At 40.3% G+C, this 22401-nt stretch overlaps 1 protein-coding gene across 1 annotated transcript in view; it reads right to left on the minus strand.

Moving 5' to 3' along the window:
• The window catches only part of SIM1 (SIM bHLH transcription factor 1), a 78806-nt gene that overhangs the window by 9302 nt on the left and 47103 nt on the right, over positions 1-22401 (minus strand). The window contains exon 9 of the mRNA XM_061626275.1: positions 8906-9071. Within this exon, the coding sequence (XP_061482259.1) occupies positions 8906-9071 (166 nt within the window). The remainder of the gene's footprint in view (positions 1-8905; positions 9072-22401) is intronic.

Genomic DNA, 22401 nt, shown 5'->3' on the forward strand with positions numbered 1-22401 from the left:
ACTCTCAGGCCAAATATTTACAGATAGTTGGCATCTCCAAATATAAGGCATTATCTCTTGCACATTTGGAGATTTAGGGGGCCACCCTACTCTAGCATGTTATGTCCCTGTGGCTCAGAAGAAATGCAGATTTTTTAAAATAAAAAAAATAGTCTACCACATCAGAGGAATATTAAATATTGAATGAGGCTCCTCCTTAAGCATAATGGAAAAGAATGATGAAAAGATGACAAGAAAACAGGAGAAAGGTTGATAAGAAAGTGGTAAGAATGTGTTCTCAGATTCTTAAGCAACACAGAATTTTATACAGAGAGATTTATTTTAAGTAGTGCTCAAAAATTGTTCTATAGGTCACATTTCCAGCAGCATGTTGGCAAAAGACCCAGCAATTCTTATATGGTGTAGTTGTGCACAGCACACTATCACCTGGGGAGAGTTGTGGTGGGAACAGGATCCGGTTTGACACTTTATCTGCTATTTGTATTTACTGCATAAATACAAAAGACTGCGGACACAGTCCTTCCCCAAGCAGACACAGTATTTGTCCATGATAGCAGAATCTCCATAGGGCTTAACAGAGCCTTCCCTCTTGATGCATTTGCCAGGCCATTACAAGGAAATGGAGGCCAATGCATGCTCTAAACTTGAGCTCCACAACAGAGTGGACAGATAAGCTGGATGTAGGTATGAGGGAAGCTTGCAGCACCCATTCTCTGGACTACCTTTGTTGTGGGAGGAGGCAGAGGCAAAATGGGCTCTGTTATTATGCCTACTGGCCATGCCAAGCTATGGCTTCTACATTAGTGAGAAAGGGCTGTTCCCACATAAAGCTTAACCATACATTCAGGAATCTGCATGTGAGGAAGAGATCTACAGGCATACATCCCTTTCTCACTAACATGAAACATGTGGTCACTGTCAGGGTGGGGTGGTGGATGAGGTGTGGTCTCACTTTTCCCCAAAAATATTTGGTACACAAGTGAGGGAAATGTCTGCATGCCTCTGCATTTTCACCATCTGGTCTCTTTCCATCCTCATGGATGTTGACACGAGGCCTGTTTGAATGCAGCTCTGTTCCTGGCACAGCTTTAGGAACATCTTGTTCCCAGATGCAAGGTGTGCTTCCTGCGGGACGAGACTTCCCATTCTCTCACCCCACCCCACCCCGGCCCCCACAGTATGAAAAGTATCTGTACTAGAGACCATTGACAGGGATGCAATCTGCTGGGATCTTCTCCGACAGAGAGCCTATTGAAATACATGAACGTTTGTATAAGAACATGAGGTTAGCTCTAGAGGTGTAACTCAACCGAGTTCCACACACACTGGAGGAAGGGGATGGGGTGGCGATTTTTGCTGATCCCTCTGGAGCTCCCTGAAATGCTACTATGGAGGGATTGGCAACTCTCCAGAACAGTGTGGGAAGTGGTGCTGGGGGCTGCAGGGGGAAACAGTAAAGTCACTAGAGATGTAAAGGCCCAGGGAAAAAGCAGAAAGATTGGGGGGTGGGGAAGAGAAATGGTTTTTTCCCTTTCTTTCAAAATCCTTTTTTGTTTTTCTGGGGGGTGGATGGGGGAAAAACACCCCTAATTTTACCATTTTTTTTCCAGGGACTTCACATCTCTAGCCACACCCCCTTTCATCCAATGGGCTGGGTCCCGTTTCCACAAATGAAATGAGCCCTTTCATTCACAGAGGGGCAAATCTGGATCCAGCTCATATTATCTTATTCTCTAAAAAGAAGATGGAGGTATATTTGGGGGCAGGAACCAGATTCAGTCTACTCTGAGAGGAAAAGAAATTAAAAGAAAAAATATCCGGGGCTGAAATAGAATCATGTTCTTCTGGTCAAGGGATAAACATGAAAAGGTTCCTGGGTGAGCTTCAGCTGCCTTTTGGCAGATAGGAATGAGTAGGGGAATGGGTGGAGTTGGGGACCAATTCCAACCATATTTGGAAGTGGTTTCTTCTCATTTTCCTCATGTCAACTCTCCTACAGTTTTTAATGTGGCTTGTCCAGGCAAATTACAAGATGAAGCCTTGGGATAAACACTAAGAGCTTATTTGGCCTGGAGTTGCTCCTAAAATCAATCATCACCTTCCAGTACTAAAAGGACTACTGGCAGTAAAGGTGCACCAGAGAGTTCATACGATCTATTTCTGACCATGTCCAGGCATCCCAATTCTTCCTGTTGTGTTGCTAGATTCCCAGAGGATGGACTGGCAGTTCCTAAAACAAGGGCCAATATCCAGTGTGCCAGCAGAATGACAAGAGATTTGGGAAAGAGCATTGACCAAGAAAGGCATTACCAGAGTCTCCAATGTGGCTTTATCCCAAGGGGGAAAAAGTCACAAAAAGTTTGAAGGACAGCTTAGATCATATATTTGCCACTTAGGCCCGAAGTCTAAGGACCAAACTACATCTGATGTTGGACACATATTTAAACAAGTGTGCTTTGCCCACATTTATTTTTGAAAAAAAGCAGCCGTGGAGCACAATCTGGAACATGCTTCTGATCAGGTTCAGAAGCCCCTTGCCAATTTTTGGCTGTAAATTGCCACCTATCTGGCTGCTATTTACCCCAAAGGTGCCCATGCTTCTAAGGGCCCCTCCAGACCTTTCGACTGCATTCCTAAAGATTTGTGCTCATGATTACATTGGGGCAATCACACGCAGTCCTGATTTCAATACTATTTGCACCTTCAAATGTTTTGAGGCAGTCACACTGCTTCATTTCTATAGGGCATATCCCAAAACTTCCTGCTGAAATCCCAAAACTTTTTCTACCACAAATGTTCTGGTTTATTTTTGTCCCACTTTTGTTGCAGTACAGCTCCTCCAGACAGCAATAATGTGGTAGCACTGGAGCACCATCACTAAACAAACTAAAGCTCTATTGCACTACTCAAAAATATGCTGCGGAATACACCTGCAAAAAAAAATCAGGCTGGAGGGGTCCTAACTGAGACCGTTCCACATTAGCCAGCAAATCCCATCTTTTTAAAAAAGCCACCCAAAATACATGATCACTGAATATGGTGGGCCTGTGATTCATGTCATGGTTTTGCTGGGTCCATGGGTGGCTGTACTTAACATGGCATGGAGAACCCACTCTCCTTTTCTTCTGAAGTCAGTATGGCATCAAGGAGTCTTCATGCCTCTCCAGACATAGAAGGATGGCTAGGGTTTGTGCTCTCGGCAGAGCAAAAGAATAAAAAAATAAACATAAATTTTAAAAGATCAGCTACCCCTGGTTTAGAGACTTAATACTGCCTCACAGTTTCAGGGACTCATGCTGCCTGCCTTTATTTCTTTCTGCAAATGATAAGAGCCCCAGTGAGTACACAGTCCACCATAGTTCACTAGCTAGATGCAATAAGATTCTTCATTCATGCTCTGGAGTTTCCAGTCATAGTTTCCAAAGGAAACAGTCCTCTGATCTGGAAGTTTTAGCTCCATCCTCAGAAGATGTGTGAGATTTGGCTATGCTTAGCATTAAAAAGCGGGGCACCGGTCATGCTCAGAAACACCCATTTTGATTAAATCATTCAAAGCCATGTCTACCCAGGCATGTAATTTTAGCATGTAGTTTTAGCAAGTATGCATTTTTTAAAATTACTGATTTTGTTTTATTTTTTAAAAAGTATATTTTTAACGTTTGATGTTTTTAATGAGTACTTTAGACTGGCTACTGTAAACTGATTAGAGGTCTTTTGTTCTAGTAAGCAGTGTATAAATTTTGTTAGTAATAATAAGGTCAATCTCTGGCATTAAAACAGGTTCTGCAGCTAAGCCCTGGCTCAAATTAAGTTATGCATTATAACTATATCACACACAAACACATACACAGTTCTTTCTATATCGCCCTGGAAAGGCAACTACAAAAAGTCACCTTGCACTGAAAGAACTGGTCATGTGAGTCAACTCGTAAGTGGTGCCTGGACTGCAGCCAAAATGAGGTGAAACCTTTTGCAGTCTCTCTTTTAACTAAGCTTTATATAAATATGGAGACAAAATAGGAAAATTGATACATTTTACGAGAGTCTAGCTCCCCCCTCCCCCCATTCTTGTTGAAAGAGCTGCAGAGCTTACACTCTCACCCTCTAACAACACAAACTGCTTCAGCAGAACAGATCAACTTACCAGTTACAAAGCTGTGTTACACTTAGTTAAGAAGAGAGGCTGAGAAAGCTGAGACTGCGGTAGATTTCAGTGCAGCTTAAGCATTCATCACTATGCGTGGGCCTATAACTTTATTAAGCTGCTAAGCGCTACATTCTTGCCGAGTAACTTTCAGCAACAGCACACAAACCCTTCATATCAGATCTGAATAATGTTATCTTCTGGATCTCCATGCCTATCCTACTGAGGACAACAGTACCTGGCTTCACATCCAAAGCCAGATGTGTAAATAGCATATGTAGCCCTTATCTCAATTCCTGGACAACACAACTATTCATGTAAAGGTAATTCCCCTTCTCAGTAAAGTCTTCTTTGGCAGCATGGAACATTTGCAACTTTCTTCTTGATTTGTGCCTGAAACTTGAAGGGGGAAATCACAGATGCAGTCTACACCGTACTGAAAACATATGCATGCTTTTAAATCATTTTTATCTTGCTTTTTACTAATGTAACCCTGAAATGTAAAGTATGTTCTTTTTGCATTTACTGTTATAGGCAGAACAGATGGCAAAAGACTTAGATTAAAGTAATACAAGCACAACCATTAAAATAACCTCTGCTGCTAGCAAGTCTATGTCACTCTGAAGTTACTTTTAGAAAAAGGTAAAATGTTTTTCTTTGCTTTTCAGAGTTGGTAAAAATCAATACGGACCTACCAGTATGAAGCCTAGTATGTTCAATATGTTGAACTGTATCTAATGGTGACTGAGTGGGCATTCAGTTTTCACACAAAAAAACCTCCTCTCTCCATGGCCTTATACTCCATATCCTATTTTGTTCCAGACTGGGTCTCCAAAACCTCAGAAGCATATTTTTGAGAGTGATGGGGGGGTTAAAGAGGGATGCAAAAATTAGCCAAAAAACACCCAGGTGTCCCCACTTGTATAAGCAGAAACACTTTCCGCAACTGTTAGATCCAGCCCATTATTTATACAGCCCTTTTAATCAACGAGAGAGAGATATGTCTAATTACAATAACAGGCTGCAGAACGACTCTAGGAGGTTAGCTTTTGGAGGCGATCTCAATATTCATTGCATACCAGCTTAGCAATCTTTCACTGACACTAATAAGGCAAGGTTATTATTATAGTAAATAAGTTTGGATTTAAACAGCTGCAAACAACATCCCAATCAGTGGCTTAACCCCCAGTTCTCCAAGAGTGCTAAAAATGAATTGCACAAGAAGCTCTAAAAGGTTGAACCAGATGCTGACCAAGTGTTTCCATTATAGAAAGAGTACTTTTCATTATGTGATTATTATAAGGAAAGATTAAATTCAGATGATCATGATCAATAATACTGTTTGTCAATTTCTTCTGAACAGAATGAAATGATATGCTTGGCAGCATAAATATGATTCAAAAGTAATTTTGATGTCCATATCATGGTGGGCAGAACATTACAGTTGTGTGTGTGTAGGATGGGGAGGGAGATCCATGGTGGAGCAACCACCACGAGGTAGGAAAGGATGAAGGCTTTTTTTCTTCCCATCCCTTCCATTTCTTCTACTTTTTAAAAAGGTCTGGCATAGGTTTGGGCTATTTTGGGGGTAGGTGTTGAGACAATGAGGGTGCTTAGCATTCTGCAGATCCTGACATGTTCTCCACAGCCTATTTTGGCTCCTATGGCTGGTGGAACACTGCCAGTGGGGCTTCTACACCTGCAGAGCATTCTGGAGATGAACTGGGGGCTTCCAGTAGCAGAACTACCATCCCTCCAGGCAACTTCCATCTCTGGAAGCAGAGCAGCACTTTCTACAGTCCCACAGACAGTGAAGTGCCAGCTCTAAGAATGCACCCTAACATGATGTGAAAGAGACATAAAATCCAATAATATGCAACATGGTTAAATCTACTCAAATTTAAGCCAGCTACTATCCACTGAATTCAAAGACACCACATTCTGCTGAAATCTTGTGTTTATTGATTGGGTTGACTTTGTTTTGTCAGTTTTGTCTAAATAAATCTCAAGGACCTTCTATCCATCTTCTTCAGTAACACATACACAATGCATGCCTCAGTTTTAGGGCCACCCAACAGAATTGGGTACCTGAAGTTGACAATATGGTACTCCCTCCCAATTCCATGTACTGGTAGTTCAGTTCTGGTGATGGGATAACACGCTTCACCATATTTGAGGATCAGGCCAGATAAGGGGAACCAGGAGAAGCCATGTGACAGCAGAGGGGAATGGCTAGGGGCCCAGGGTAATAGCCAGGAGTTGCTGCCCTTGAACAACTGACACCTGATGTAGTTGTCTCACTCTGCCTACTGGTAGGGTGATCCCCATAAATTTTGGAAGGAACATTCAGAAATGTGCTCCACATTGCAGGTGAAACTCCCACCATTATCTGGAAACCTGGACTTTGCATAAGCTGGGCTTTTCAGAGTGGAAGGGCAATTCATATGACAGGCAAGCTGATGGGTGAATGCAGAGTAAATCTGTCTAAGTTATTTATGGTTGCTGTATTGTATCCCATCAGCAGAATTTTCAGGAAAATAAGGAGGAATGCAGGAACCGTGTTGATGATGGGATGGATGGGGTGGGAGTGTGCCCACTCTCCCCTCTCATGCAATGGAGGGAGGGTGACCTAAGTAAATTAGGAAGCATAACAACATCATAATTCCACATGCCCACACAGAATTAGCTAGGACACAACATAAATGATGGCAAACAAGGGCACCAAAGAGTTAAGGCAATGCTTGCCCCTGAAAGACAACATAAAGGTAAAGGTGTCCCCGCACTTATAGTGCGAGTCGTTTCCAACTCTTAGGGTGATGTCTTGCAACGTTTACTAGGCAGACCGTTTATATGGAGTAGGATTGCCAGTTCCTTCCCCAGCCTTTCTTTACCCCCCAGCATATGCCGGGTACTCATTTTGCTGACCACGGATGGATGGAAGACGGAGTGGACCTTGACCCCTTTTACCGGAGATTCGACTTCCTCTCATTGGAATCGAACTCCAGACGTGAGCAGAGCTTCGGCTGCGTTACCGCCGCTTACCTCTCTGCGCCACGGAGGGTCTTGCGAAAGACAACATAAAAATGCATAAATAAAATGTTAGCTAGAGGTGCTTTTTACCATTGCATCAGATGCAGCCATTTTTATTTTTCATTTTCTGGCAACCAATCATATAAGCTTATTAACTCAGAGACTGACTACTGTCATGCACTTTATTTGGAGTTGAACTTGAAAATGGTTTGGAAGATGATTTGGTGGTAAAAATAGAAGACCACAGGAGTCAGGATGTGGCAACATATTAACACAACATTATGGCTATTGCCCTGGTTTTTAGTTAGCTGCTGGTGTTCACCATTAGAACCCTATATGGCCTGGACCCTGCATATCCTTTGAGGAGCATCTGTCTTTATAAGCCCTCCATTCTTTCAAATATCTTCAGTATTCCCTAATTACTGCCCCCTCAGTTATTTACTTATTTATTTAAAATAAAATATTTTATGTTTATGAAGTAAGATTAGCAGAGATGGTTGCAGTGAGAACATTCTCACTTGCAGTCCCAGAATTAGGGAATTCATTACCCACACAAGCATATAAAGTTGCCTTATACAGAACATAGGAAGCTGCCTTATATCAAGTCAGACCCATTGATCCATCTAGCTCAGTACTGTATACACTGGCTGACAGCAGCTCTCCAGGGTTTCAGGCAGGAGTCTCTCCCAGCCCCACCTGGAGATGTCAGGAATTGAACCCGGGACCTTCTGCATGCAAAGCAGATGCTCTACCACAGAGCTAAGGCCCTTCTCCCATATAGAGTCAAATCATGGATCCACCTAGCCCAGTATGGTCTATCCTGATTAGTATCAACTCTCTAGGCAAAGCTCTTCCCTAGTTTTCCTATCTCAGGCCCTTTTGACCAGAAGCAAACATTCTGTATCCCTGTACATGTGTGCATGCTAGGATATTTATACATGCCTCAAATCTTTTAAAAAAATAGGGCTGTTCACAAAAAATCCCTCACATATGCAGAGAAATGTGGGAGGCTGGAACAGGACTTCCAGCGCTGACAGACTTGCTAGCCATGCCCTTCGGGCAACCACCTGTAAAGAGTTAGTCAGAAAGAACCCAAATGCTTAGCACTGTACCTGTTTTTTTAAGAGTAATATCTAATCGCAGTTTCTGGAACTCAGAACCTTACAACCCAAACCCTGATACTAAAGACATTTGATTGGAAGTTCCTTGATTTCAACCGAAAGTATTCTCCAGTATGTTTATGATCATCCTACAGAGCTTGGAAAAGTTACTTTTTGAACTACAACTCCCATCAGCCCAATCCAGTGACCATGCTGGCTGGGGCTGATGGGAGCTGTAGTTTAAAAAAGTAACTTTTCCAAGCTCTGAAATTCATCCATAGTAGTTACACAGGAGAACCAAAGACCAAATGTTTCCTCAGTGCATGCTCTGTGCATAACTTATAAAGGGGAACTCCTGCCTCTCCCCTGAGTGATCTATGTGAAGCATCACATGTATCTGATGCTTGTGGATTTCATCAAAGTGGAAAATATGCAAGATCCTCTTTTAGACATCACACAAGAAATGCAAACACAGGCTGGGTGGCTCACCCTGCATCCATTCTAAATCTATGCTGTTGAAACCACACTAAAAATTTTGTCAGTGCCACTCTTTGAGTAACAGGCATTTGTAATATTCTATAAATCTCATGAAATACAACCATCATGAAGAAAAAAATCATACTGTTCATACCTGTGGATATGGAGAGGTCCTAGATTTTGACTTAGTGCTGGAGAGACGTGATTTGCTTCCTTTTCTGTTGTCAGTTATAGCCGGAGTTGAGTTTGTATATGGGAATGAAGGCTTTGTTGCCGAAACTTGATCCAATGAGAGTTGTAGTCCTTTGTATTCTGTATCCCTGGATGAAAGGCATAAAATGAACTTAATACCATTCAGGAGTAGCTTTCATTTTATGCAGTGTCTTGAACCCTTTTGTAAGAAATTATCCCATAAAGCATACAAACCTGTATCAAATGTGTGTTCCTTTCCAAACTCTGGAAGAAAGGGGACAGGGGAAGTACCAGCTCAGGAATAGAGAAGAGGAAACCTCAGAGGTACACTTTAAACAGTTTTGTTAAGGCTCAATTTGAATTGGAGGACTGAACGCCTGAACCAATTACTCCAATTTTGCAGGCATCTTAAATGTCCCTTGCAGAAATTGGGTTCATTTGTCTCTGACAAAAGTTCTTCTAACTCAACATAGATTGTTTCAAGTGCTCCTTTGAATTTTCCTCTAATCTTCATTATTTTCCAAGCTGCACTAAAGTATAAACATTATATAAAGAGCTGAGATCTTCCAGAGTCAAACAATTTTATTCATTTTACAATATGGGTACTGTAGATCCATATACCCATATCTGATCACGTTGGGCCCACACAGGGGCTAGACTAAGGCAAAATTTAGATCATAAACATTCAGAAAACAGCCATGTGTAAACATGCCGGCAGGAACACCTCACCACTGGCCTTCCCCCTCCCCTCCCAGAAAGCCACAGTGATGGAAGTGACAGAAGGTCTGGTAAGCAGCAGCACCCCATCCCACCAAACCACTACTGACTATCACATCATAGTTGTGATTAGGGATGGGTAAGAATTTCGATTCAGTTCGCATTTCAAGCAGAATTTATCAAATTCGCACTTTCCAAAACAACCAAACACAGACATCCTTCAAAATTTGCATGTATTAGAATTTTGGGATGCAGTTCGCCAACTAAACAATATTTACAAAAATGCATACATTAGAGGAAAGTGTGCATAAAAATGAATATATGAGTGAAAGTAACATGCAAAAAGGTAAGATAAAATGAGAAATGGCTCACAAAAATGTGTACCTTTGTCAAAACTGCCTACAAAAATGTGTTTACTTGGAGAAATGCACACTAATATGGTGGAGAATTTTCATGAGGATTTTTTAAAAAAAATTGCAGATCCCTGCAGAAATGTAGAGGACTGAATTTAACATTAGAAAAGTGAGAAACTGAGAGAACTGAAATTGACAGATCTTTCCATCCCTAGTTGTGATCACTGTACAAGAGACTATACTGTGCAAATCCATCTGACTCTGCAACTGCAAAAGCATAACATAAAGTCAGCAATAATAACAAATGCTCATACCAGTGTGAGGTCTTATGATGAAAGTCCTATTTACTAAAGTTTTGTTACTTGGAAATTCAAACTTCATTTAATACAAACTACTAGCCAGGGCATCTTATCTTGTTCCTGTGGCAGGAGTTACAATAAAGGGGGAAATTGTGTCTACAAAACTCAAAATAGAAGATCTCAATACCTAACAAACTTATATCGTAATTTCACTTGTTACTCATACTCACAGTAAGACCACTGAAATCAGTGGGCATATGTTTACTTAAGGCCATTGATTTTGGTAGGACTACTTTGAGCATGACAAACTTTGGATATCACTCATAACATGCAAACACTGCCAACGTTTTTTTTTATTTAAAGTTTTTTAAAAAGTTTGTGCTACTATTAGAATGTAAAACAAACGCAAAAACTGTTCACGTTCCTGAACAACCTCCTTCTCATGACCCAAACCCAGCAAACAGAAAAGAGCTGCAAGAGAGCAGAGAAGAAGGGGAACTTTGATGAGCTACTAGATACCAAGAAACAAAAAAAGGGGAGGGTTGATTGGGATTCAAAGACATTTAAGAATTCAGACCAGTTTAGCATCACACCTATAAATCCTATTTATGTTCATAGCTAAATCCACAAGCTTGTTCCCTCCATGGTCTGATCTGTGATGGAGTCAATGTTTCCCAATGTCATAGCTTAGCAACTAGGAAAGAGCAGCCTGTTTAAAAGATCTGGCTAACTAGTCTATAAATATGTATACATTTAACTATCCCTGTTGAGCTTATGGAGAATCAAACAAATAGATAATAATTTAATTATTTGTTGTTGTTATGTGCCTTTATTTATTTATTTATTTTATTATTCGATTTATATTCCTCCCTTCCAGCAGGAGTCATAATCAAGTCGATTACGACTTACGGCGACCCTATGAATCAATATGACCTCCAATAGCATCTGTTATAAACCACCCTATTCAGATCTTGTAAGTTCAGGTCTGTGGCTTCCTGTATGGAATCAATCCATCTCTTGTTTGGCCTTCCTCTTTTTCTACTCCCTTTTGTTTTTCCCAGCATTATTGTCCTTTCTAGTGAATCATGTCTTCTCATTATGTGTCCAAAGTAGGATAACCTCAGTTTCATCATTTTAGCTTTTAGTGACAGTTCTGGTTTAATTCATTCTAACACCCAATTATTTGTCTTTTTCACAGTCCACGGTATGTGCAAAGCTCTCCTCCAACACCACATTTCAAATGAGTTGATTTTTCTCTTATCCACTTTTTTCACTGTCCAACTTCCACATCCATACATAGAGATTGGGAATACTATGGTCTGAATGATCCTGACTTTAGTGTTCAGTGATACATATTTGCATTTATAAAGGATCAAAATGGGAAGTAAGTTGTAGTTACTAGATCAGCAGCAACTTACACAAGGGGTCTTCAACCTTTTTCAATCCAGGAGCACATTTGGCAATATAAGAAACTGTAGTGGGCAACACAAAACACCCATTTCACAGAAGAAAAACTGGTAATGCTTAACACACACCACCTCCTAAAAGATATCCCACCCCCCAAAAAATGAAACCAACAAAGAAGCAGACAACCCATTTTTAAAAAATGGGGAGGACAGTGGGACTTAGCAGGCACCAAGGGGGGATGTCTGAGGATATCACAATGCCCACAGGCAATATATTGGGGACCCCAAACTTAGACCATGGCCAGTTCAGATGTTGGTTGCTGTGGTAATAGCCTTCACTTGAACTGAAAAGCATGCATCCAGTACTATAGTAATAAAAACTTGTGTGACCACAGTAATAATATTTGTACATATTTATATTATTATTGGGTGGTAATCTAATGTGTCCCATCAGCACAAGGATTACCACTAGCACAATGCGACTTTCCTCCCTCTCCTCCTTCCCGTGCAACCTGATCCCTCCCCAGATCTGCTCTGGAGGGTTGGGAAACCCCTAGAACAGATTTAGGGGGGCATGAGGGGAGAGGAGAGGGGCGGAAATTCTGTTGCACAAGCAGAAATCCTTGTGCTGATGGAACTACTTAGTGCTACATTGCATACAATTCATTCTTATTATTCATCTTTTGATTCAAGAATCTGCAAGGTGGACTTCCGGGAAGGGTGATTTTGCCTGTGCTGCCTCTGAGACAAGCTCTTGTCTCAGAAGAAGCTTTTTCAGCTTTAATCAGTCAGAATGTTTTTTTTTTGACTGGTTAAGATTTTCTCCCGGTCAGGGAGAAACGTGAGATTAACCACAAAGCCTGTTTTTGTTGGGGGGACTGGATTTCATTAATTTATGAGAGAAAGTTCAGCCAGCGAATGCCGGACGGACTTCCATCAAAGCTCTTGCTGATTAAGCGACACGTTTATCTTTTCTTCAAAGAAAAACGAACTAACAGGCAAGCATCCTTCTTTCCATTTTTTTTTTACTTGGTTTAAATTGTTGCACCAAAAAGAGATTTGTCAATGAATCAGCTATAAAGAACTGGGTGAGTTAAAAAATTTCTCTTTCACTCACGAAACTAAGGAGGAAAGAAATCGAAAAAAGCTTGTCTTTGTTTTTATTGCAAAAAGCGGGCCTGGAAGTGCATTCTAAAGATATTAACGGAAGAGGGATTTTTATTTCAAGGAGGGAAAAAAATAAACAAATTTGATTTATGAACTTTGGAGTATTATGTCTGGAACTATTTTTTTTTTTGGTCTATTTCATTTTGACGAATCTGCTTACTCACGACGCCACTAACTGTTTGAAGCTGGGAACTAAACTTGTTTTGTTTTCATGAATTTATAAGAGATAAGGCAGGCTGTATTGATGTCTGCAAGCCTGAAACATTAACCCAATTGTGGCTGAAATAATTTTTTGTTTTTGTGGTTTTAAGAATGACAACCAGGAAAGTGACTGAGACCATGGAAGAAATTATGTTTCAGAAAATAATGAGTGAGATTGATATAATGAAACAAACCCTGAGACAGGGTAGACAGGAGATGAAAATTGAACTTAGCAAAATGATGCAGGAGTTTAAAAAAACAGGGGATTCTGTGAAAGAGGATTTTGATGGGATTAGAGATGAGAAAAGAAAAATTAAAGGGAAGATACAAGCCATGGAGACTGGAACAAATGAGGAATTGGAAAAAGATCTGGAGTTTACGGATGTTAGAAATAAAGTTTACTGTTTGGAATTCAACGTTGTCTCTGAAGAAACTAATGAAGATATTAGTGATAAAGTTATCAACGTCTTGGATAATTTTCTTCACTGGAATGATGTGATGGAGCTTGACATAGAAAAAATCTATGGAATTAATTACAAATATGTGACAATGGAAAAACTTTTAAGAGATGAGCCAGTGCATTTTGTAAAAAAGAAGAGCAGAGAAGTGACTTTACAACAATATTTCAGCAACATATTCAGATTTGATGGCAAGGACGTATTTGTGAAGGGGGAAATTCCCATCAGACTCTTGTTATATGACTATGGCTATGACAGCAAGATCATCATGAGATACTGATAATGGATGAGTGGATTCTGAAACCACTGGATTTAACAGGACTATTGAAGATGGAAGATGGAATTAATATTGATAATGGAAGAATGGATATGGAAATTATTGGACCTAATAGATTTGACGAGATGGATTAATCGATATGTTTATTTGGATTATGGCTATGACAACAGATAATGGAAGAATGGCTACTGAAATTACTGGACTTAACAGGATTATTGAAGATGGAAGATGGAATTAATATAGATAATGGAGGAATGGCTATTGAAATTATTGGACCTAACAGATTTGAATCAGATGGATTAAGCGACATGTTTATTTGGAGAAAAATTGAAAGATATCTCTCAAGGAATTGAAATCTCTTTTGGACTTTTTGTGGAAAGAATAAAGTAATGTTTATGAGATTTGATGATTAATTAAGATAACTACTGGAGGAAAGTGATTTTGTAATATAATTTTAGAGACAGGATTGTTATATATTGTAGACCTATGGTTGATCTGTGACAAATCGGAAGTCAACATTTTATTTTTTTTGTTTGTATAATTTTTTTTGTTTTGTGTTGTTTTTTGTTTTTGAAAATTTGAATAAAAATTAATAATAATAAAAAAAAGAATCTGCAAGGTAAATGATTTACCCAGTAAACACTATATGCTTTCACCTGGCTCATACAACATGCTACTCACATGGTGCTGGGTCATTTACCCAAGATCAAATCTCTTGCCCCACCACATAAGGCATGTTACTACAGAGTCCAATACCTGTTCTGAGCCTGAATTTCACATATGCACCATGTTTCAAGTGCCCGGGAGCACACCTGGGTTTTACACATCAGAATGATTGCCATGTACAAAGCAGCTATACCATTTTCTTCCCCGGACAAGAGGATGCTCCATGCGAGCAGTGGAAATTGCTCATTCAAACAGAATATTTTTCAAATATAGTTATGAACACAGTTAACCTTCATGCCCAGAGCTCCATATGTCAATAAGGAGGCAATGAAAACAAATGGCACAATGAAAAGCATCAAGCATTAAGGAAAGTACTAAGACAACACAATTGATACCATGTAATGGAGAGACAATTTTCTAAGAACACAACCACGACATATTCCAAGAATACAAAGAGTACACAATCCCCAAAAATATATCTAAACTCCTGAGGCTTCTCAGGATATGCAAGAGGATTCCTTTGCTATATCTAGACATGAGCCCCCAGGGCAGGGGGCGGGGAAGAGTCCCTTGAAAGAGTAGAAATGTTGAACTTCACTCCAAATGTTGCTCTATATTTACTCAAGTAAATCTATCTGAAGTGTTAGTGGTATGGGTCTGAATATATTCAATCCACAGCAGCCAAATAACTCATTTGTTTAGAGTTCTTAAATTACAAAACTTTAAACCATACACAATGGGGAGCAGGAGAAATCTCTTTGGAGACACTGTAATCAGAAATCAAGCCAAGAACAGCGGCTCATTACAGGGGATTGTGCAAAGCCAGACCTCCTAGATAAAAGTAGCAAGTTTATTCTATACCATACCATGGACAGAAAAGTTTATAACTGGAAATGCATGAAACACTATAAATTATGTGCTGGTTTGAAAATTTTGCTTGTTTAGCCATTCACAGATGAGGTACAATTAATCTGAATATACAAATGCTTGTGGTCATTTGTCCGCCTTCTCCCTTCTGGCCATTGGTGTTTATTTGAGCGGGATAGGTGAAGGCAGGACACAATGAAAGTGGTGTAGAATGGCCTGACTTACATTCATAATCTACATAAAGAACATAAGAAGAACCCTGCTGGAGCATACCAAAACCTATCTAGCCCAGTATCCCATTCTCCCACAGTGGCCAAAGAGACGCTTATGGGAAGTTCAAAAGCAGGACATAGGGACAAATAAGCCTCATCGCCTGTTGTGTCCCAGACTGCTATTCAAAGGCATGATGCCTCTGATCCTGGGGTGGGGATATATATTAGCAGCCATGTATAGCACTATGCTCCATTAATTTGTCTAATCCACTAATAAAGGGATAGTGACTATCACCACTTTTTATGGGAATGAGTTATATCATTTCACTGAAGCCTGATCTCCACATGCAGCAGAATAAACTGGATGAGTTTGGAAGCGGTTGAATGGACTCTACTACTTCAGGTGGGGCAAAATAATTTTGAATACCACTCTTTTTTATTTCATTTATAGCCAAACTTTTCTCCAAGATGCTCAAGGTGGTGTACACAAGTCTCCTCCTCCCTATTTTATCCTCACAAGATAGGTTAGGCTGAAAGATGGTGGCTGGTCCAAGGTTATACAATGAGCTTCATGGCCAAGTGGGGATTTGAACCCCAGTCTCCCAGATCCTAGTCCAACAAGTCCTGCACAGCAGTTTGGATAATGCTACCTCTGGAAAAGGAGGCTCTTGTTTTCTCACACCAAGTCCCTTCACACTGAAGTCACCCAGTTAGATAAACTGAACTGTAGGATACAGAAGGAATAAACTGCTGTGCTTCAGACATAAACTGATCTCAATAGAAAGAGGACTGAGAAGCTGGGTTATTGCACTAATCACTAAGATTTGTTTCTGCCTTTGTGTGTATTGTATTGCCTTTCCAGAAACACAGTCATTGCAGACTGGAGACTGAAAAGGAAAAAAGGACTATTTATCTTGCTTTCAGCCCACTCAGCTAGCAGAAACCCTGTCAGGAACATGACAACAATGAAAGCCAATAGTGACAAATTGAAAATTTGAGCATCATAAATGCCAGTTATAAAGTTAAGTATACATGGACAAAGACAGTAACCATGTGAAAGCAGATGCAAAAAAGAGATGTTCTTTTTTCAGAAGGTAGGGAGGGGATAGGTGGCATGCAGCAAGCCACAATGACCTAAGTCCTAGGTTCTTCAGAAGATAGATTTGCAAGCCTAAACAACAGTCTATATCAGAAGTAAAGAACACCAATGGGCACTTCCAGAGTGTAACTAGGGTGGGATTCAATCACATACCAGCAAATTCCAGTTGCACAATTATAATTGATTGGTGGGGGGGTCTTGTGCAACAAACACACCTCCCCCAAACACCAGACTTTTTGCAACAAGGAAAATGTGGGGGAAATGCATTGAAACATGTGGAATAACACTTGCTTTGACTCAACATAATCTAGCCTCCTTGCAAACAAATCAGGACGAATGCTCAACAAAAAAAGGTCATCTGGCTGGAAGCGCCCAGAATCACCCATGCAGCCGACTTATTTCTTGTAACAGTTGGCTTTCCTCATATATTGAAATCACTTCTGGGAATCACAATTGTTTCAATGTGAGGAACACCAGAAATATATAATAGTATCCCCCAAAAGCACTAGAATTTACTATGATACGAAATTCTTACAAATTCGTAAATACCAACTTCAGCAGGCAAGAAGGGGGAGAAGGAAATCTCCTTTAGCATTTTAGAGACAGGTAAGACAGGAGCATCTGCATCAGATACTAGATCTACTTTCTAGGAGAGAGAGCTACTGCCCAAACACATGATTACAACCGTTCTCCCCCTTTATAACATGTAGCAACATTTACCCAGTGTCATGATTATCATGATGCGATCCGTTTTCCTGCTCTCTCAAGCAGCTTGTGGAGTGGTGGCAGGAAAATATATGACATTCCAAGCCAGGATAAGTATTACAACATGTTATGGAGGAAGAACGTGATCTAGAGAACTTGATCCCTCCCTCTCAAAACACATGGCACATGGGTGCCCAACAGCCAGCTTCCAAGCAGTTCAACTACATTGGGCTGTAAGTTGGACTGAATGGGGTGGGGTGGGGATAATGAAAAACAACAACTCTGTTCATAGTAGTATGTGCGCTATTGTGTAGGGTTAAGTTCAAATACAATGGGCCAAATCAATGTTTCCTATAAATGCAGCAACTATGCAATAAATAGACAACATGCACTTGGCAATAATTCACAAAGGCATTTAGATGTTAGAATTCACTTAATAATGAGAAAGTTGGCTAACAGAGAAGCTGTCTGAAAAGTACCATGAGAACTCTCAGCATCACCCTGGATTGGCACCAAAGATATGAGGAGGAGAACTTGATCCAATGTTTCATTTGAAATAATGCCCTTTTAACAATGCTGAATCCCATGGCACAATCCCACAATGTCAACACTGAGCATGTTAGTGTGTTGATTTAGTTTAGATAGCATCATTTCCCATTACTTTAAATTCATAGATGCTTTTTAGTGGCATGTCTGCTGGGAATGTGCTGAAAGCCTATTAGATGAGAGATAAAACAGCCCGTTTCTACTCCCCCTCCCATCTTTTAAGAATGCATCTTCTCAAAGCCAGCATTTGCACTACATTTCCACTTTAATATCCAAGCATTTATGCATAAACAGTATCTCTTATTTGTATTAATGGCACAGAAATGTAAATCCTCACACACCGACAGCAGAGCATCCCCCATTATATGCAAAGTTAATAGGGACTCCCGACAGTTTCCTAGACTAGACATTTTCACCTCAATCTTCAATACAATCTTTTTTACATGTTTGAGAAAAAATAAAATAAAACCATTAATACCAGTGATGTTGGACAGAGCATCACAAGATCCGAGTTCAATTTCTCCTTCTACTACAATAAGAATCTCAGATGATCTTGGGATAGTCATTCTGTGTGAGAATTTCAGAAGCACTTGACATGGACCTAACCTGGACTCCCATCACAGCTGATAGTTAAACCTTCCAGTGGAGATTTCACCATTGTCCTTGATGCAAAGAGAATTGAGAGACAATGTTGCTAAAATGCTTCTTCTTTTTTAATTGTATGAAAGATTTAATTCTGAGCTGGTTTGGAAGCTTCAGCTAAGAAGCAGCATAGAAATCTACTTAATACTTCTGTAAATGTACCTTCATTTGAGCCAGTTCACAGTCCCACTGACTTCAATTGGATTAACTCTTTTTTTACTGGTTTATATTATTTATTACTATTACATTTATATCTCATCTTTCCTCCAGAGAGCTCAATGTTGCATTCATGGTACTCCTCCCTCTTCATTTTATCCTCGCAACAACCATGTGAGGTAGGCAGCTAGGCTGAGAGATTGTGACTGGCCCAAAGTCACCAGTGAGTGTTAATAACTGAGTGGGAATTTGAACCCTGGTCTCCTAGGTCCTAGTCTGATACTCTAACCACTACATCACACTGCCTATCTGCAGAAAACCAAGTCTGTTTCAGTAGGCTTGTGTTAGATATCTTGATTCATGGCCTAATCTATAACCCAGTTAAGACTTAAACTGAAAGCAATGCAGCCCCATTGGCTTCATCAGGAGCAAACATCATTAAGCCCACTTACTGCTGTGTCAGGCAGATTGTGAAATGGCTGGCATCATTTCTTATGTAGGGCCAGCTTCAGATATGTCTTCTCTGAATACGGTGTTTCCTTTCTGGACTATCATGCTTACTCAACATTTTTAGATTTACCTTCCATGAATCTGTTTAATCCAGGGGTGAAGAACCCGTGGCCCTTCATATGTTCTGGACTACAACTCCCATCAGCCCCAGCCAGCATGACCAACCATTGGGGTTTATTTTTTTTACTTATTATTTTATCTATACCCCGCCCTTCCTCCCAGCAGGAGCCCAGGGTGGCAAACAAAAGCACTAAAAACACTTTAAAACATCATAAAAACAGACTTTAAAATACATTAAAACAAAACAACTTTGAAAACATTTTTTTTAAAAAGCTTTGAAGACATCTTCAAAACAAAAGGTTAAAAACATATTGCTTTTTTTAAAAAAAAGTTTAAAAACATATTAAAAAGCAATTCCAACACAGAAGCAGACTGGGGTTGATGGGAGTTGTGGTCCAACAACATCTGGAGGGCCATAGGCTCCTCCCTTGTGGTTTGATCCTTTCTTAAATTCATATTCATAATACTCATGGCTGTTGGGACATGATCTTTTGCTTGGACTAATGCGGGACTAGGATGAGGTCAGCACCATGTGGCTTGTGTGGACACATGTACTGAACCAGCACAACACAGATCCACAAGATTATTGTCAGGGTTTGAATGCTACTCCGGACTGGCCTTCCTTCCCTGTTACCCCAGCCTCATTTTATTTCAGCTGGTCAAGTCTGCAGCTTCACTTTCCTGCACAGCACTGACTGCTATCTCTTGGGTGGAAAACTGGCTTGTATTCTTCTTGTTTGCTGCCTCAAGCACCATTTTGCAGCATGGTGGAATATAAATCTAACAAACAAACAAATATGCAGGAGATCCCAAAGTGAAAGCTGTGTTTCTTCCCTCCCTCATAACTTAAAAAGTAAGAATGGTAGAGTTTTTAACACTACAGTTCTATTCATTTTTAGTTAGAGGGAAGTCTCACTGCGTTCAAGGGGCTTAGTCCCTATTAAGTGTGTTTGGGTTTGCAACCTAAATGCCTTATATTGTATGCCATATAGGATACCAAGATATTTCAGAATGTACATGATGCCCTCCACAGTTTGTTTTGTTTTTTAAGAAAAAAAAAGCTTAACAGTAGACAATGACAGCTTGCTGACAATGATGCTCAAAACGGGCCTGAGACAGCAGATTTAGTCTGTCTCATGGTAATGCCAACCCTGATTATAATGGATGAGGAGTATTCCTACTAAGTAAAAGACTGAATAAAGCACTTCCCCCCAAAGAACCTTGGGAACTTAGTTTCCTAAGGGTGCTGGGAATTGTAGCTCTGTGAGGGGTAAACTACAGTTCCCAGGATTTTTTGTGGGGGGTGCTTTAAACTATACATGTATATGCAGCCAAAGACACAATGGGAAACACTGAAGGAACTTTGTATGCTTCTACACTGATCCTTGTTATGCTAATTCAGATGGAGGAAAAACACAGGAAGCAACTTGCACTAAGTCACTCATTGGTCCTTCTAGCTCAGTGTTGTCTACATCAGAAGACATTGTGATACCCTGCAGATGTAGCTGAACTACAAATCCCAGCACTCCTTGTATTGCATTGGCCGGGGCTGGCAGGAGTTGGAGTCCAACAACATCTGGAGGGCACTGTGTTGGCTCTCCAGGGTCAACATGACTGCCAGCAGCTCTCCAGAATTCCAGGCAGGAATCTTTCCTACCCCTACCTAGAGATGCCAGGGATTGGACCTGGGACCTTCCTGGGACCTTCTGTATGTGTTTCATCATTAAGCTGGAGCTCTTCCCATTTAAAAGTCTTCCTAAGTGAAAATGGAAAATAATTTGAACTTCCTTGACACTGATACACAGCCAAGAAGTGACTAGAAAGTGTGTTAGGTTTGAGTACAAGCAAAAGAAAATCCAGTGAATGGTGAGAATAATTCCCAGGGAAACTGTGGGCTCTCTTCCAGGGAGGTTTTTGAGACAGGACTGGATAAACATCCATCAGGTCTGATGCAGCTGAAGATGTGAGGCAAGCAACCCCAGAGGTTCATTGCAGTTTATGAGCAACCAACAAACGACACACAGCAACATGGCCATAAGACAGCCATCATTAAAAAGTTATATTCATTGATATAAAGTCAAAATCTTCTTTTTAATCTAAATATTTTACATCATAAATATTTGATCCTTGATTAAACCTCTTGTAAGTTGCTGATCATTAATGGTTTTTTATGGGTACTGTGCAAACAGTTCATCCATGCCACTGACCTATCAAATTGCACAGATGTGGTCGTTAATTGGATTTATTCATTTCTAATCTGCTTAAGCCTTTGGTGCTGTAATGCTTCCCTAAATATACATTCAGCACCTTTATTTAAACTGGCAAAATAAATGCAAGATTTGGACTTTGAATATATAAATGTTATTGTTATTGTGTATCTAACAGTGGAAGGAGTAAGGGGAGATATAAAAATAATTTGAGGAGTCAGTATCTGGTACGCCCCTGACAGGAGAATTAGAAATAGAGGCATCTATGTAAGGCAAAGAGTTTTAAAAACAACAACAGAATCCTGCTAAACTGAAAGTCTTTAGACCATAAAAGGGCAGTCCAGTGTATAGCATCAATGGCGCCCATGCATGATTATCTGATCCCAATTAATTACATTTATACCCCGCCATTCTTTCATCATAGAAACCCAAGGCAGCATCCTTCCTGACAATCTCCTATCCAGGCACTGACCACACCCACACCACACCACGCCAGCTTAGCTTCAATAAGGTGGTGGCTTCATGTGCCTGCAGTCTGGGATCAGATTTCATAACATGAGCAAAGGCACCTTCCTGTTAGCACAGCAACCCATGCACTGGCATTTATTTTAAGGATAGCCTCAGACCTTTCTATGTGGCCCTCAGGACACTCTCACCAAATTTCACCAGTCCTGCTCTGCCTCCTTGAGTCTTTTTGTCTGACTGGAATGTGCGCTTGAACTGTGAGCATGTGTCTTGCTTCCCTGAATGATGAAGAGATTATATATGTGTAGAAACTACAGGTTTTTGCATGACTGAATTATAGTCTACTACACAAAGTTATGGGTCACATCTATTGCCCTGCCCACTTTTGCCTCTGGACCCATATAGATTTTTTTTTATTCCATTGACTCTGTGGATCCCATAACAT

Source organism: Rhineura floridana, chromosome 4 (assembly GCF_030035675.1).
Source record: "Rhineura floridana isolate rRhiFlo1 chromosome 4, rRhiFlo1.hap2, whole genome shotgun sequence".
Classification (NCBI taxonomy): Eukaryota; Metazoa; Chordata; class Lepidosauria; order Squamata; family Rhineuridae; genus Rhineura; species Rhineura floridana.